We start from the raw sequence: 16,527 nt of genomic DNA, 5'->3' as shown, positions 1-16,527 counted from the left end.
AACTTAAAAGTATATATATTGTCTATCATCATTGAATGTCTATCAACATTGAATAAGCTAAAGACCTCTCTTATATTTTTCCGGGGCAACAACCTAAAGACATTTTAATCGGGAAATTTTTCAAAATAGAACAAAAATTCAGCTTTCTTGTTCTTTAGTATAATTTTTTTTTGGGATAATTTGATGTATATACACAAAAACAACCAAAATTTGGAAATTGTCATAAATACATGGAAACCCTTAATCTCTGTAGCAATATATACATAGAGCGACCGTTTTACCCATGTTCTAAACTCATCTTGTTTCTCTTTCTTTCCCACTCTATCTCTGCCGTTTTCTCTTTTTTCCAGACTCTCCATCTCTTCCATTGATCTCTTTCTCTCCCTTTTTTAATCTTTAGTGAAATCAAAGTTTTTTTTTCAAATAATTCATTCTTCTTTTTAAATCCCACTAATGATCTTTGTTCCATTTTTACCACAAAATGCTAACCTCTCTCCTCAATATGTCATCGTCACCATCACATCAATGTATTTAAAGCTCCAAGAATGCCAATGAATCATGAACTAGATCTGGACCCGCCCGACCGGGCGGGTGTTTTTTTCTGTTTACGTAACGTAATCAGAAATTTTTACACCATTATATAATGTATCAAAATTATAATACAAATGATGACAATAAAACATCACATAATATAAAAATTGTTGTAACATAATTTGATTACAAAATTGATCACAGTGTGAAAAGGTAATTTTAGGTTGACCACATTTCTATTGACGACCATTAAAATAAGATGAAATTAAAAATTATGAGTTAGTATGATATATGAAATAGATAAATAATGTATACTTTTTTATGGAAATTAATTTATTCAACTGCTATGAAAAATAACTTATTTTAAATTTTATTAATATTTGTAAAAGTTTTTTTTTAAGATTATGAATAATATTGAAAAAGTTACAATTTAATTAAAAGCTTGAGTTTGTGTTAAATAGAAAACCTTTTGGGTCATTTAGCATTGAAAAGGGCCCATAATTTTAAAAGTCCATGTGTAACAGTTTTTTTTCCGGGAAGCAGATATTTTTTTTTTGGAAACTCGGTTTTGGCAAACGGTTAATGTTCTCTTATCTCTTTCTTTTTTTGTGCGGTCTCTCTTTCTTCTTCAATGAGAAGAAAACAAAAACAAATCCGATTCTGCACCTCGAATTCCTTCTAACAAAGATAGATGATCGAGAATTCTAATTCCATCTGAAGAGCTATGCAAGGTAATCAACTGTAACCCTAATCAAGTACTTTAATTAAGTTTTTTGTTTAGATATATATTGAACTTGCAGATCTTACAGTGATTTGGAGATATTAGACATGCAAGCAATCAGATCTTCAAACTTGATGGATCCACCGATGACTTCATCTCGTACGATCATGGAACAATCAGATCTTCAAACTTGGTAGATCAAACTTGGAACAATCAGATCTTCATCTCGTACACAACTTCATCTCATACGATCTGTCGAGGTGATGTTATATTATATTTTAAAGATTTTGTAGACAATGGTTCCATATTTAAAAGAAAAAGGTCAATCTAATCTGTATAATTGTTTTTGATCTATAACTACCACTTAATCTTAATTTTTTAACAACAAAATATTGGAATGATTTAAAAGTGTACGAAGAACACCTTGTCTAAATTATAATATGATCGTGCTTGGTTAAATTTCATTGAAATATTTTATATTTGTAAAATAGCAACTGTTAACTAATCTTTATCTTCATTTTACAGAACAAACTAAATAATTGTATAATGGTGGTCACTAAGCAAGTTCCTACCGAAGCATTGCGTTAGACAGATAAGTATATGACTAATTTTTTTTTAATCATCTTATAGTATTTTAGTCAGTTCACTTATCTATGTATATATTTATGAGCAGGTGAATGATGGCATCTTTAGGGCCAGAGCTTTGTCAGGAGGTGAAAGACATGGGAGAGAAACAAAACGTGATGCAATCCATATTAAGGTTAGTGCATTTTTAATAGCTTAACACTATAGTAATTAGGCTTGGAACTGAAAAATGGTAGTTAGGAGGGTAACTGGAGATTGCTTGAAGAATTTTGATTGAAGTTATTGGTAACAGAACATGTCATTGGTATCACTTTACATGAAAAATTTGGTCATATAGGATTAGAAAAGACACTGTTTCGATATATTTTAGTTTACGGTATAGTCACGGTTGAATAATAATGAATTTAAGGATTCTTGCGAATAATTGTTTATGTAACAATACGAAATACAAAAAAAAAATCTTGAAACAAATAAAAAAAGGCATAATCCTGAGAATTAACTTCTGTAAAACAAAACAACGTCAAAACACTGATGAGTCTAGAACGACAATCTTCTCAACCAGTCTTCTTGAATTCCATGTGTGTCTGAATCATGATAAGAATAGATAAACTATTTAAAAAAACTTTCTCACTCAATCACGCAAGTAGATGGAAATCACATACCTGATCACTGAATATGTCAGAGATTGTTGAATATCTCTTTGAACACAACATTCATAGTTTTGGCCTGAGGTTTCCCATCTTTGTCCACAATCAATATCTTCAAACCGTTTTTAGATGTAACCCTTGAAATACCAACATAGAGCTGTCCATGTGAAAACACGGGTCTTGGGAGAAAGATACCAACTTCAGATAATGATTGACCTTGACTTTTATTTATAGTAATTGCAAACGCCACAGCCAAGGGTAATTTCCTTCTACGCATCTTAAATGGTAATCTTGTGTCTGATGGTGTTATTGACAACCTAGGGATATCAACTGTCCGCCCCACCTTTTCTCCAGTTATAATCTTTGCTCGAACCATAAAATCCATTAGTTCAGTGATCTGAAGTCTTGTTCCATTCATTAAACCAGCAGACGGATCAATGTTTCTTAAAACCATCACAGGACAACCAACCTTGAGTCTAAGGCTATGGTTTGGCACACCAGAAACTTTGATAGTGTTAAGGAAGTCTGGACCCAATGCTTCATTGTTAACAGATATTTTATCTGATGGATCTATACTATCAGCACTAATATAGATCTTCTCATCACCTGTAATAGAAAAAAGTTAAGCGTTAGAAAAGTATTAGAAAAACAGAAACTAAAAATTAGGCGTGAAGCATTAAAATATACCAGCAAGTCTATCCAGCATGTACTCGTTAATCATATTAACATCCTCATTTGTTGGACACAAAATAGCTCTTTCTTGGAAAAACTTAGGGTCCTTGTTTTCTTGAAGGGAAATAGAATCACCGTACACAGCTTTGCTGATTGCTTCTATAGGTTCGTCCGCGTCAGTAATCAAAAACTGAGAAGGAATTTCAATCTCTGCTTCGCCATCATTAGGCTCGTTAACTTTTCCATCCCCAATTTTCAGTATCCACTCTGAAAACTCCTTAAGATCCTTTGCTTCTTCAACTGACAAACAATCTGATAACAATCGCATATTCTTTGTGAGTTTAAGCACTTTGCAGTGTTCCCAAAGATATGATGAATTCAGCGCCGCCAACACAATTTCGGCCCTTCCAGCTCCATTAATTACAGGGAGAACCTGCCTAAAATCACCCCCAAAAACAATTACTTTTCCACCAAAAGGATTGACACTATTGTTACCCATGATATCAGACAAGCTTCTATCAAGTGCTTCAAAACAAAACTTGCTCATCATTGGTGCTTCGTCCCATATAATGAGTGAAGACTCCTTCACTAAATTAGCCTGATCAGATCCATGCGATATAGTACACGAGGAAAATTCATCGGGATTTAGTGGAATCCCAAATCTTGAATGAGCTGTCCTACCACCTTGCAACAACAACGAAGCAATGCCACTGGATGCAACATTTAACACAATATCACCTCGACTTCTAATAGTTGCAGAAAGTAATTTCCAGAGAAATGTTTTTCCAGTACCACCAAATCCATCAAGAAAGAACATTCCACCAATTCCATCATCCACAGCCGAAAGTATCTCATCATATACTTTTTTTTGCTCGTCTGTCATTTTACGGCAGTCTTGGTCAAGAGTTTGTAGCAGCAACTCAGGTGAATAGTTTCTCTCATCCAGTATCAAGACATTTGAATCCTGGGTCCTTGTCTTTGGCAGTTTTGGCATAGTCTCAAATTTTCCCAGATAAGTACCATTACGCCTCAAAAGATTGTCAATCTCTTGCAAGGCATATTTTTTTTTATCTTCGTCACTGATCAATAACCCTAGAAAAACATAGAGAAAGTCAGAATACTACAAAAAAAATTACTTTGGTGAATCGGTTTTTGGTTAAACAAAAAAAAATATTACCTGGTCGTTTGAAGTATTTTCTTCGGTTATACTCAATATCTTCTGAAAGGCACTCCCATGTACGTTCCCAAACAACCTCTAGCATAGATAAACTGTCATTCATCAGCATCATAACAAAAAATTGTCGCAGTTCACTTGCTGTGCTTTCATAACTTCTCCTTAAAATATCATCTATATACTCTTGATCATCATCTAGTAACCCACGAGCAAAACATGCTGCCTTGTAGCTAGGGTAAAGAACACCATCATATGTTTTAAAGTCTTCATAACTGGTTGGATCTTTAACGATGTTCAACAACACACGCGAAAAGTAAGCATCTTCCTGTTTCCGCGGAGCATAGTTAATCCTCCCAATGCTAAAACCTCTTTTTCGCCTGATCCACTTCTTCTGCTTCTTGTTATATGTAAAGAAGTTAGGTATCTGCGCATAGGTCAGAGTTTTCGCAAGATCATCAATCTTATTCAGCTCAAACCATGCCAAGAACATTGTATTCTCGATGAGTTTTCGAGTGACAACAGCTTTCAGTTTATCCTTCCCCTTGAAGAAAACTATTTGTTTACCGGGTAGATGAAAACTCAGCTTCTCAACTGATACAGACCTAAAGTGAATTGGAAACTTGAAAATTCTCCAAGTCCCTTCACAAGCAGAAACATATCTGCAAAAAAATAATCGGTATCAACAAAAAGTGAATACTATTTAGTATTAAAAAAAAACTTTTTGAATATAGAATGTACCTGCAATCAAAAAAGTCCTTGATTTCATTCTTCTTCTTCTCAAGACTTCCTTCAGTGCCATCAACAATATTTCCGGTGGCATTTGAAGTCATATTTGAATCCGTACTGGCAGGAGGCTGGACAGGTGCATTTGCCAATATGCTGTCTACGATATGAGCAGGAGGTTCAACAGCAACTGTTACACGATCCTGTCCTTTATTAATGTACTTAAATAAGTACATAATAGAGCCAGCTTGGTTGCACCACTCTACATTAATGTGAGCTCTATAACGAAGAGATAGCTTTTTGTTGTAAGGAATAACATATCGGTTATCACATCTAACCCCATTCTTCTCAACAAAACTCTCTGATTGCTCACGCCTTCTGTAAATAGGAAACCCTTCTTTATTAATTGTAGTTTTCACAGAAAATGCTTTTGGATATGACTTTGAACACAATCCATTCTCCATACATGGAGAATTCATGTTAGCAGCTCCACAAGGACCATGAATCATCATATCTTTAATCACATCATAGAGTTCTGGTTCCTCCACCTTGTTAGGTACTTCTGCAGATATAATCTTGTCAATGTCGTCTGTGTTTGGAAGCTTGCTGGTGGGGTGGAGAAATAAGAGAATATGGGCATGGGGTAAGCCACGTTTTTGAAACTCGATAGTATACATTGCTGTCACAAAAAAAAAATTAAAAAATAGTTAGTGATGAATTGGAAACGAATAAAGATAATGTAGATATTTCAGTAGTTAAACTTACATGCCACAGTCTGCCCAAGCATATTCTTTTTTGTCAAATCGTCCATCAATGATTCAAGTTTCATCTTGAATAGCCTACAAATAATGTCCGGTCTGTCCTCCGCTTTTAAATTCCTTTTCTTCAGATACCTTGTGATCTCTGGCCATTTGGGATTGCAGGTAAAAGTAATGAATAGATCCGGAAATCCAAAATGCTTACATATTGTCATAGCATCCAAGTAGTTATTTTTCATATATCTAGGACTCCCAACAAAAGAAGCTGGCAATATGAACTCTGTCCCTTGCTCATGCATATCAATCCTTCCAGCATTTTCAGACTCCTTTATAGAATCATAACTATCAGACCGTAGAGTAGACTGGTTGAACTTCAAATATCGTAAGCGGTTTGACTCAATAGTTGTAAAGGCATCAACGATGAATTGCTGAAAGAGTCGCCTAGAATGTAAGAGACAGTGGGACTCATTCTTACGCTCATGAAGACGATAAGCAAAGAATTGTCTCATACTGATATTAGGCTTCTTTAGTTTTTTTGTTGCTGCTGTGACACCTTTTTTAATACCCAGTCTGAATCCGTCTTCTCCATAAGTAAACAATAGAGGATACTGCAGTGCAAGGTAAGAAGCATGAATCTCGTTTATCCTTAGAAGCTTTCCTGATTGTTGCTGAAGAACAATATCTCTGTTATTCATATCTAGATTAAAATCACCAGGAATGAGTGCGGCAACTTCAGTAGCCGTGGGAGTATTATAAGTTCTTCCATCCTGTAAGCGATCACTCACAATACGCATGTGAAACGCATCATCAGGATCTGTCCTAAATCGATCTTTAGCTGATCTGAACTGCTTCACATAAGGATTAACTTCATTCAACATCTTCCTCAACATGTCAATAATCTCCTCCTTGAGCCTATCTTTCTTCTTTGTTTTGAAATTTCCTTTTCCTTTGCTGTAAAGAAATGAAACCATAGACATCAGAAATAAATAAATCATTCAAACTCTACTATTAAATGCAATGTCATACATAAATGAGTAATGGTTTGGTTTATTGGGAGAGTGAGGTTTAAATTTACCTCAAACAGTTCACTCTATTTTCAACTTCATGTTCAGTGTCTACTATATATAGCTGACCAAACTTGGCTTCATTTCCATCATTTGGTTGTAGACTTCCCATTAGATGATAATTTTCTCCTTGAAGCTGAAACATAGAAGGTCCTATGCCCTTCTGAACTGATCTTTCAACTTTTCCCCAAGGGAAGTAAATGAGAAAGCCATGTTATAAGGCCTCATATTCTTCTGGAAATGCTTGCTTAGTATGTCATCTCCTTCCATCAGCTTTTTCAGCACCAATGGTGGTTCTTTTAGTAATGGCAACTGAACTTGACCTTGCAAACAACATAGTGAAAATGTAGGCTTTGAAGCATTTCTACGTATGTTTAACCTTTCGCCAAACCACATAATAGCACCACAATGAGAGCATGAGTAATCTGGATCGCCCTCATCAAGATACTCTGCTCAGGTGAAATCAAATGAGCAGTATAAGCAATTGATTTTTTTGCCAAATTCAGGATACTATAAAAGTTGTAAAAATAGACATGAAATAACCTTCTTCTTTTCGTTTATTTAGAACCTTAGTTGACCTCCGTTCACGATTTTGGCAGCGTTCCAAAATTGATTTCATACAAAATGGTGGGGGGCGATACGGATCAGTGGCTGGTGTAGCATAAACCTCTACATTGTCCGCTTCAAGTTCAGAGTCTGAACTTTCTTGAGAACTAAAATCGAAATCAAGCTCGCCTTCATAATGAGAGATACCTAAAACAAAGGCCATAAGAAAAAAAAACTTAGCAATATAACTAATTTGCAGATTATACACGTAGGGATTAGTACCTCCAACAAAATCATCGTCAAGCAGTTCATCATCCTCTTGATTGATATCACAATGTATGTTTGTTGTTGTTTTTTCGTTTCCATTAGATAAAGAATGTGAAATATTAGTAATATCATCCAAGACAGAACGTGGGGGCTTTCTTCTTCTCTTTCTATTCTGGGATAGAGGTGTTTTGGATCTAGTACAGTTTGGACGGAATGACACTACAAAATAGTAACAGATGATATTTTAAGTAAACATGTACATATTAAGAACAATATAAAGTTTTGTTTAACTCACAGTTCGCATTAGTCAGACAACTTCTATGAACTGTTGAACATGATGGTTGGTTTAGAGTAAAATCCACACCTAAGAAGATATCACAGCAATAACATATTTTCATGTTAGAACAGGTGATGATGTGATGAGAAAAGTAATAGATTGGGATTAGTATTTATAAGCAGCAGGCTGAACAAACAAACGAACTGGAGCAGTAGATGGTGTGTGAGGTGAAGCCGAACTACTACCCTGTGCAGCATGTAATGGGTCAAAGGTAGTTGTAGATGGTGAGGATCCGATGGTCTGGTAAACCCTATTAAAAACAGATGTCAATGGCACAGTAGAATCCGAGCAATCACGAAGTGGTATAACTTGGTTCTGTAAGCCTGCAGGACTTATTTGTCTATTATAAGTAGAACTGGTAGGAAGATTTTCGTTTCCACTACCATGAACCCCCCTTCTTTTCCTTTTCATAATACGTGAGTAGAGCTTTTCACCTTAGGTTTTTCAGATACAAAAGGGTGTTTGACGCGATGATTGCGATTGCAACTCAATATCCACTTTTCTGATTAAGTTTTTGCAATAAAAAAGCGGCTTAATATTAGGGTAACCAAATTTCCAAATTGTATAAATGTTAAATGTGAATTTTTTCATGTAAAGTGGTACATCTGTTATTCTCAGTATAATCAATACATATTTTTGATTAATTAAGTTTTCCTAAATGTGAACCTCTACAATTTCGTTAGCATATTATATTCTGATGTTTTATTTTTTTATGATTATATGCAGGAGAAACATTCATATTGAACGTGGGGATATTCAATGGCCGGAATAATTCTTCCACTAAATATTTTGAATGTCTAAGGTACCCAATATTTTAAAACAAAATTTATTGCTTTATAGATTAACTTTAGTTAGACGAACAATAGAATGTGCTAAGTTGTTTGGTTAGTAAAGTTAGTTGATGATATTCTTTATAGAAAATATAAACTAAGAAAAAAAGGCTACTTTATTATAAAAGATCAGAGAACAAAAAATCCACTTAAAATCCACTTATTAAAAAACTTAAAGTGCAGAAACAAACAACGGAAGCAAAAAACTAAAATAAAAACACTCAAAGCAAAAAACATAGGTATAGGCCAGCAAGAAACATAGGTAGTCCTTCAGCTTCGAAAAAACTAATCGATCTTAGATTTTTCAGTCTTGACTGTGGGAGTGCACAACTTCTTTGAAGTAGATGTTATGTCTGCCAGTTCTGAATCAGTTTCTTTTCTTTTCGAGAAAGGAGTTGCACAATCTCCTGATGATGCATGATTCTCAACATCCTGCAACATAACCTACATTCCAAAGAAATAACAAACATTTGGTCAACAACTTAAAATAACATCAATAGGATAAATCATTCTAGATTTCAGAAACACGTACCCCACCAGAAGACACAGTGGATGAACAACCTTCTATAAGGGTGACTGGTTCTGATTCAGTTTCAATTTGGTGAATAATATCTCCAGACCAGACTTTTGAAACCTTATAGATCTCGGATCCGGAATCAGAGGGACAGAGTCCAAAACAGAAAGATTTGCCTACCAAATCCAGTATTGGTTGAGGCAAATTTTCTGGATCTTCAATCTGGAAAATAAAAATTTAGATAATACATTTTTTTTATTCAAGTTGTATAGACACAAACTTACCTCTTCATAAGAACCATCCCAAAGCTCCTGTGCTTCAAAACCGATGATGCTTTTTGCAATAGAGCCAAGCAACACGAGTTTACAGTCTCCAGTGTCATCATGAACAATCAAATGAAGTTTGAATCTGTCATGATAATTCAATGTTAGGACAACATGTACTTTTGTTTTGATATATAAACTTATTGATAAAAAGTTCATTTAGACAAAAATGAAAACAATCTTACTTTGGAACGACATTAGATCCATTGGTACGACACCCAGCACAACGGAACAGAGGTTTAGCAAGCTTGCCAGACACAGACCTTCTGATCCTAGTAACAATCTTGCCACAACCCTTACATCCAAAATAGTACCACGCCCAATCAGTATCTACTGATTCCACCGAACACACGATCTTAACGTTCTCGAGCTACAATTAGTTGTATCAAATAGGGTACATGAGATCAAAATGTGAAAAAAATATGCCGCATAATTAATATTAGTTATAAGTTTGAACTTTTACAAACAAACCTCAGAAGTTTCCTGTAACTCAGAAATCAAAATGATACCAACATCATCCCAATCATCAGCAACTTTGAGAAGATCCTTTTTCGGGTCATTCTGTTCATTCCCAGCTAGAGGAAGGTCCATATTTTTGAGCCTGAGTTCATTTATTAAGTAAAAGAAACAAATTAATTATTTGAATAAAAAAATAAGTAAGTAAAATATTTGCTAAGCTAAATATTCTACTTCTCTTTGAAATCCAAAGCCTCAGCCATAGTTGGATTGAGATCCAAAAGTGATGCGTCAAATGCATTTGTTATTTGAACTTCACCTACAATTTTGATAGTTTAAAAAAAATTATTAAATCGCATAAATATTTCATATTAAAGCGCAGGTAATTATATATTTTCATACCTCCAAACTCACTGATTTTAGCCAATCTTAGCAAGCAAACAATGTCTTCACCAACATGTTTCTCACGATGATGTTCGATTTGCTCAGCATAACGGCCCCAAAGACAACATGCCAAAGAATTACAACTGTTTTACACACATGAAAACATATTATTTTTTTTGAAATCAATATAAGTTCATTGAAATCAATCTAAGTTACGATCTAATACTTGTTGTCTCGTAAGCGAAATAGAATCCTTTTCCTGTCTACATTATGGACTTGGATGATCTGAACTTCACCAATATCAATAGCTTGGCCTATTATGTCTGTCATAAATAATTATAGTAACGCTAGTCAGAATATGTAGTATTGAAAAGATAAAAATAATCTAAGAGAAGTAGTTCAAAATTATATACCAATAAGACACTTAGTATTAACACTTCCATCCAATATCTCATTGTAACTTGCTAGAGATTAAAAGCTGCTATCGTCAGTGAGATCGGAATCTGCAAAAACAGTATCGTTTGTGATATTCATCTTATAGCCCAGGTTTGTTGGTTTGTATTTGCCACCCGTTCCAGATATCTTCACATTCTGAATAACACGCCATTTTCCAAGAGGAAGGCTACGTTGAACTCGCTTAATGAGAGTTCTCTTGCAGGAGCACTGAACTTTAGCACCCTAATAATAACAAATGATTGTATCATAAATAAAATCTACTATATTTAAATTCAAAACAAAAAAAATGATTATAGAACTAACAGTTTGATCAGCTAAAACCATTTCTAATGTTTCATCAGCGTAAGGTGGGTTTTGTATCCATGAGTGAATCAGTTTCACTTGAACACGCCACGCATCCTTAAAGGGTTTAAGGTCGCTGATGAGATGAAACCTTTTGTTAGCAGACATGTTTTTTTGGTGAGGAAAGTCGTAATAGAATGTGTACAATGGTGTGGTACTCGGGTAGAATATATAGTAGAGGGACAATACCCTAGTTGAGAATAAGATTTGCTTAATTTACAAGGCATTTTTGGCGAAATTAATGAAAAGAATATTTTGTTTTTATTTTGTTTCTTGTTTTCGAAATGATGCTAAAAATCTTAATTGTTATGATTTGAAATAGGAAATGATAATATCTTGTGCTTGTTCCCCAAGTTTAGGTGTTTATTGAGTAAATCAAAGATTTTGTATAAATCTTGATCAACATGTCAATAATGCGATGCAATTCCATTTTTTTAGGGTGGGAATCACGTTTGAGTTATTAAAAAGAGGTTAATGAAAAGAATATTTTGTTTTTATTCTGTTTCTTGTTTTCGAAATGATGCTAAAAATCTTAATTGTTATGATTTGAAATAGGAAATGATAATATCTTGTGCTTGTTCCCCAAGTTTAGGTGTTTATTGAGTAAATCAAAGATTTTGTATAAATCTTGATCAACATGTCAATAATGCGATGCAATTCCGTTGTTTTAGGATGGGAATCACGTTTGAGTTATTAAAAATAGGTTTCTTTATTTGTAGTTCGTTGGTGTTAGATAAGGAAAATAATTGAAATGTGGAAAAGACAAGCATTTTTAAGTAGAGATAAATTTAATTCTCAATGGCATTTGACTGTAAATATTGTGTAACTTATAGGGTTATTCTATAAGTGTACTTCTGTTTTAATAAGATAGATTCAAAGAAAGCCAAACCTCCAAGTTTTCTAGGATATCAATTTGAAACACGACTATAGATTTTCCTCCTAACTTATGTATTTTCCAGTTAAATTTTTGGAATTGAAAATAAATGGGAGGACTAGGGATTGCAATAGAAATTACATATATACTGATTAAGTTAGAACGATAACCTATTTTGTAGTATCTAACAAATTATGTATCAGCTAAGTGCAGTTATTTCTGGACATCTCACCACCCATTTTAAAAAGCGTCTAACATGTTTGATATCATCTAACTAAACATGTATATGCTAAAGATTAAGTAATCTTGTTAACCTATTATGAAACATCTAACAAATTATGTATCATATGAACACAACTATTTTGTACAAAGCAAGTTTAACACTAAGCTTTAACTCAAGATGTTATATAAATTGTTAGTGGATAACTTGTTTATTATAAAATTATACTTATCATATAACAAAAGCAATGATTCAAATGTAATATATTATTTAGCACGTAAAACATATGGTAGAGGTAACTTATTAGTTTACATAAGATACAATAATTTTAACAGTAAGAAATATTGAAGTTAAACATATAATGATTTTGACCAAAAAAAAAAAAAAAAAAAAAAACATATAATGATTAAGTTAGCCTTACAACTTATTTTATAGCATTTAACAAAGCATATATAGCTAACACAAGCTAATTAAACATCTTACCCACAAAGTTTTAAAAGAAAACATGTTTTGTAACAGCTAAAAAAACATGTATGAGTTAATAACAATACATTATGTAAAATTTACAAATCATGCATCAAACCACATCTTTTTGGTAACATCAACCGACAATTTTAAAATTACGACACCAAAATGGTTGGTAACATCCATGCGACCATATGATTTTATCAACACGTGGATTGAAAAGATATCTCTTGTAGTGTCATTTACTTGCTTGAAACCTTCAAAATCGTGGTTGACCTCAAACAGACTGGCAAAAAACTATTGTAGATGAACTCGTCAAGAAGATAGTATTCGTTGGATTCACAATGGTAGAAATAAAAAGAGAAGAAGAATTCTTTTGTTTTGTGTAAGGGATTACGAGAGAGAGAAGGAAGAAGAGAGTTTGGACAGGGGCAAAGCCAGAGAAAGGCAGGGCATGGCAGGGGTAGGGACAATACTGGGGTTTAGAAATATCAATAGTGTTTAGGGTATTTACTTAAATATGGATTTTTTTAGGTATATGAGACCTATTTTTTTTTTTGGTCTTTTTTCTTTTTTTTACCCTTTCCATTTTAAAACTTAATGAAATAAATAGTTTTATGAATAAAAAAAATGAAAAATAGATGAAATACCTATATAGACAAACTGGTATTTTTTCGGTTGAAAAACTAGTTAAATTAAAATTTTAAATTATGTTTTATAGAAAGTAGACTTCATCTTCTACGAAAAATGACTTGATAAAAATTCCAGGTTAAACATGTTAATCTACTTTCTCTAGAACCAATATTCTATTTTTAAATGAAATTCTAAATATGAAAAATGTGAAGTCTAAGCATTGTAAAGGTTGCTACATTTTCTCTGAATCTAGTTTCTACTTTTTAAGCAATTCTAAAATTTTAGGAATACGAAATCTACTTTTCCTTCAAAAGGTTACGTATAGTAGAATCTGCTTATGGAATTGTTGTATGGTTTCTATGTAGTGTAGAAGGTACATTCTACATATAAGAAAACCTAATTTCCAAAAATTTTGGCAGTTCTGTTATGAAAATATTCCAAAAATATTTGTAATCTTCTAACTTTCCTAAACCGTATAGATGCCGGTTTCCTTGTCAAAAAAATAAAATAAAAATCGAGTTAACCTTTTCTTCTTCTTCAATATATGATTTCTCCATGTCGTTTAGGGTTTGTTTAGAGTTTAGAGTTAGCTTAGTTTGATGGTAGTTGTTTGGTGTATCATTCATAAGCTAAACTTACTGTAAAAACCATAAACAGAAGAAAATACCAAAGTTATACATTAGATTAAGCATTCTAGTTCTCATACACCAACATCCAAAACAATAAGAAAGGATTCTAGCATTCTTATTCCTAAAAAATCTGATCTAACTCTAGAATAAATGTAACGATCCGGTTTCAAGTTGGTTTAGTTTTATTCATTTTCATTGAGATAAACCGGTTTGATTGTTTAATTATTATTAAACCAAAGCTTTCCCGATCATTTTAATTGTGTACATGTGCATTTATACCTAAATATATAAAAGCCTACACATTCTCTTATTCCTTTGGAGCCGTCAACGTCGTGGAGAGAGTGAGAGCTCAGCCACGTTTTATTTTCCTAACCATTTGACTTCTTTTCACGATGCACTCACCACCGTTCCCTTCTCTCCATGTTCTTCTTGTGTTCACACCATCGCTGGAGAGCAAGCCATGTCCCGCCGCCGGAGTCACCATTCTTCACCTATCAGCACCGGAGCTGTCGGCATGCCACTGACATAGCCTCATTGTCATAGATCCATCGATGTACCATGTTTTCAGTTCACATCGGATCCGTTCCATGGAGAACGTGAGCAGAAGGAGAAAGTGAGACGCGAGTATTGCGTACGTCTCGGAACCATCAATCACCGATCTTCACCGCCATGAGCCGTTGGTCACTGGAGAGCTTCACCACGTCACCGGAGATCAAGATGCGTCAATCGTAGCTATGTCCGAGAAGATTAAGTGTATCATTAGTTGTTCCTTGTGAAACAAGAAACATAGTTAACGTACACTTTATTAGGGCGTGCGTAGGAACCGAACCAAGCTTGGATCTTATGATTGACTTGTTTGCCTAGCCATTCTCTCTAAAGCCTAGATGTTCATGAGGCATATCAGTTCCCGAGTATGACCTGATCATCTCAGATATTGGCTAAGGTGAGGGTCTTTTCCCGAGCTTCTCTTACACGGCTTAGGACCTCGAATAAGTATAATTTATTCCTAATGTGTTCCGTCTATGTGAAATCGAGTCTGTCATTGTTGGTTTAGTTTTTAGGTTCTTTGCTTAAACCGGAACTAGGGTGTTAGATGGTTCAACAATGCTTGTTCATTTATAATTGATTATATATATATATATATATATATAGTATATTGAGGTGATTTGGATGTTAGCCGACCATGGGTCTATCGGCCGGAGACAGTACATTGGGTGTGGTGGATGCAGCGGCACAGCGTAGTCGACCTGTTATGCCAAGGCTTAGAGGTCGATAAGTCATCTACGGGCGTGTGTTACCGAGCACATATTCGGTGGTGTTTTTGGCCTGTTAGTGGGCAGCAAGTGTGCACCTCGCTAGGACCATTGTTTGATCTCTGGGTACTTTAGGTACCATGTTTGCAACGTGTTAGGATGAAATTATGTTTATTCGGAGTGCTCTGTCCGGGTCCATGGACTTCGGGTTTAGCATCCCATACCTCACTGAGTGACTTTCCCGTTACTCACCCCACTCTCTTCCCCATTTCAGGTGAGACTAGCGAGTATATGATATTTGGACGGATTGGTACAACTGGGCTTTTTATTCAGATTTTTATTTGGGCTTATGGTGAGTGGAGTCGTGTATATGGGCTATTGTGTTATGAGATATTGTTGGTGGCACGCTGTTCTCCAGATAGGAGGTGACGGGTGTCACAATTTGGTATCAGAGCGGGGTTCCGTCCCGGCCTCGACCCGCGATGGCGATTTGGGGATTCGGTTTTCTACGTTTTTTTTTTAAGTATAAAATAATTTATATATATATAATAAAAAAAATTTTGTGAAGTTCTTTTAGCACAATTATGTCCAGTAATTACTAACTCAATTGTCTCTTTATATGACGATGAGTAAAATTATCATCATTCATCCTTCGACTAACAGGGTTCTAGCCAGATGTTCAGCAGCAGGTGGGTGATGTCTCAGTTTGTCAGTTTTCTCAGGAATTATTAGTTTCTTCGGTCATGATTCCGAGATCATCCAGGAGTGGATATGTGATGTTTCTGCTTCCACCCTACTTCAAGCAATTGTTCGACGAGTCTTTGTTACTGGAGATTACGTGGTGTGACGTATGAGCCATTGGTTGGCATGCGTTGTTTTGTGTACGAGTATATTGACGATTTTGGAGGTATATTTGGTTTGTGAACTCGTGGAGATCGCTTTTGAATTGGGGTGCAGCAGCTTGCGTTGTGTTGATATTGGAGTAACGCTTGGTTTTGTTTGCCAGTTTTTGGTAGTGTTAATCGTTTCAGAGTTGTTTCAGTTCGGACAGCTGACATAGGACATTGGGAGTTATTTATATTCGAGTTGTACCAGTTATGCGTGGAGGAATCGAGTTATCCAG

At 34.6% G+C, this 16,527-nt stretch overlaps 1 protein-coding gene and 1 long non-coding RNA gene across 2 annotated transcripts; one reads left to right on the top strand and one right to left on the bottom strand.

Annotated features, from left to right (window-relative positions):
* The first annotated feature begins 810 nt into the window (after positions 1–810).
* On the top strand, positions 811–11,594 carry LOC106379580. Its single transcript, XR_001276107.3, has 5 exons — positions 811–1,262; positions 1,341–1,512; positions 1,778–2,012; positions 8,752–8,827; positions 11,111–11,594. It is a non-coding gene; the product is annotated as an uncharacterized LOC106379580 (long non-coding RNA).
* Positions 2,056–4,194, bottom strand: LOC106379579 (ATP-dependent DNA helicase PIF1-like). Its single transcript, XM_048748621.1, has 2 exons — positions 3,172–4,194; positions 2,056–3,090 (listed from the first exon to the last, which is right to left on the bottom strand). Exons 1-2 carry the CDS (start codon positions 4,148–4,150, stop codon positions 2,516–2,518), a joined length of 1,554 nt encoding a protein of 517 aa, XP_048604578.1. The 5' UTR covers positions 4,151–4,194; the 3' UTR covers positions 2,056–2,515.
* Positions 11,595–16,527: the final 4,933 nt, after the last annotated feature.

The sequence above is a fragment of the Brassica napus genome, chromosome C2 (genome assembly GCF_020379485.1).
Source record: "Brassica napus cultivar Da-Ae chromosome C2, Da-Ae, whole genome shotgun sequence".
In the NCBI taxonomy this organism is placed as follows: Eukaryota; Viridiplantae; Streptophyta; class Magnoliopsida; order Brassicales; family Brassicaceae; genus Brassica; species Brassica napus.
The sequence above is the reverse complement of the archived record's forward strand: the minus strand, read 5'-3'. Positions and strand labels throughout refer to the sequence as shown.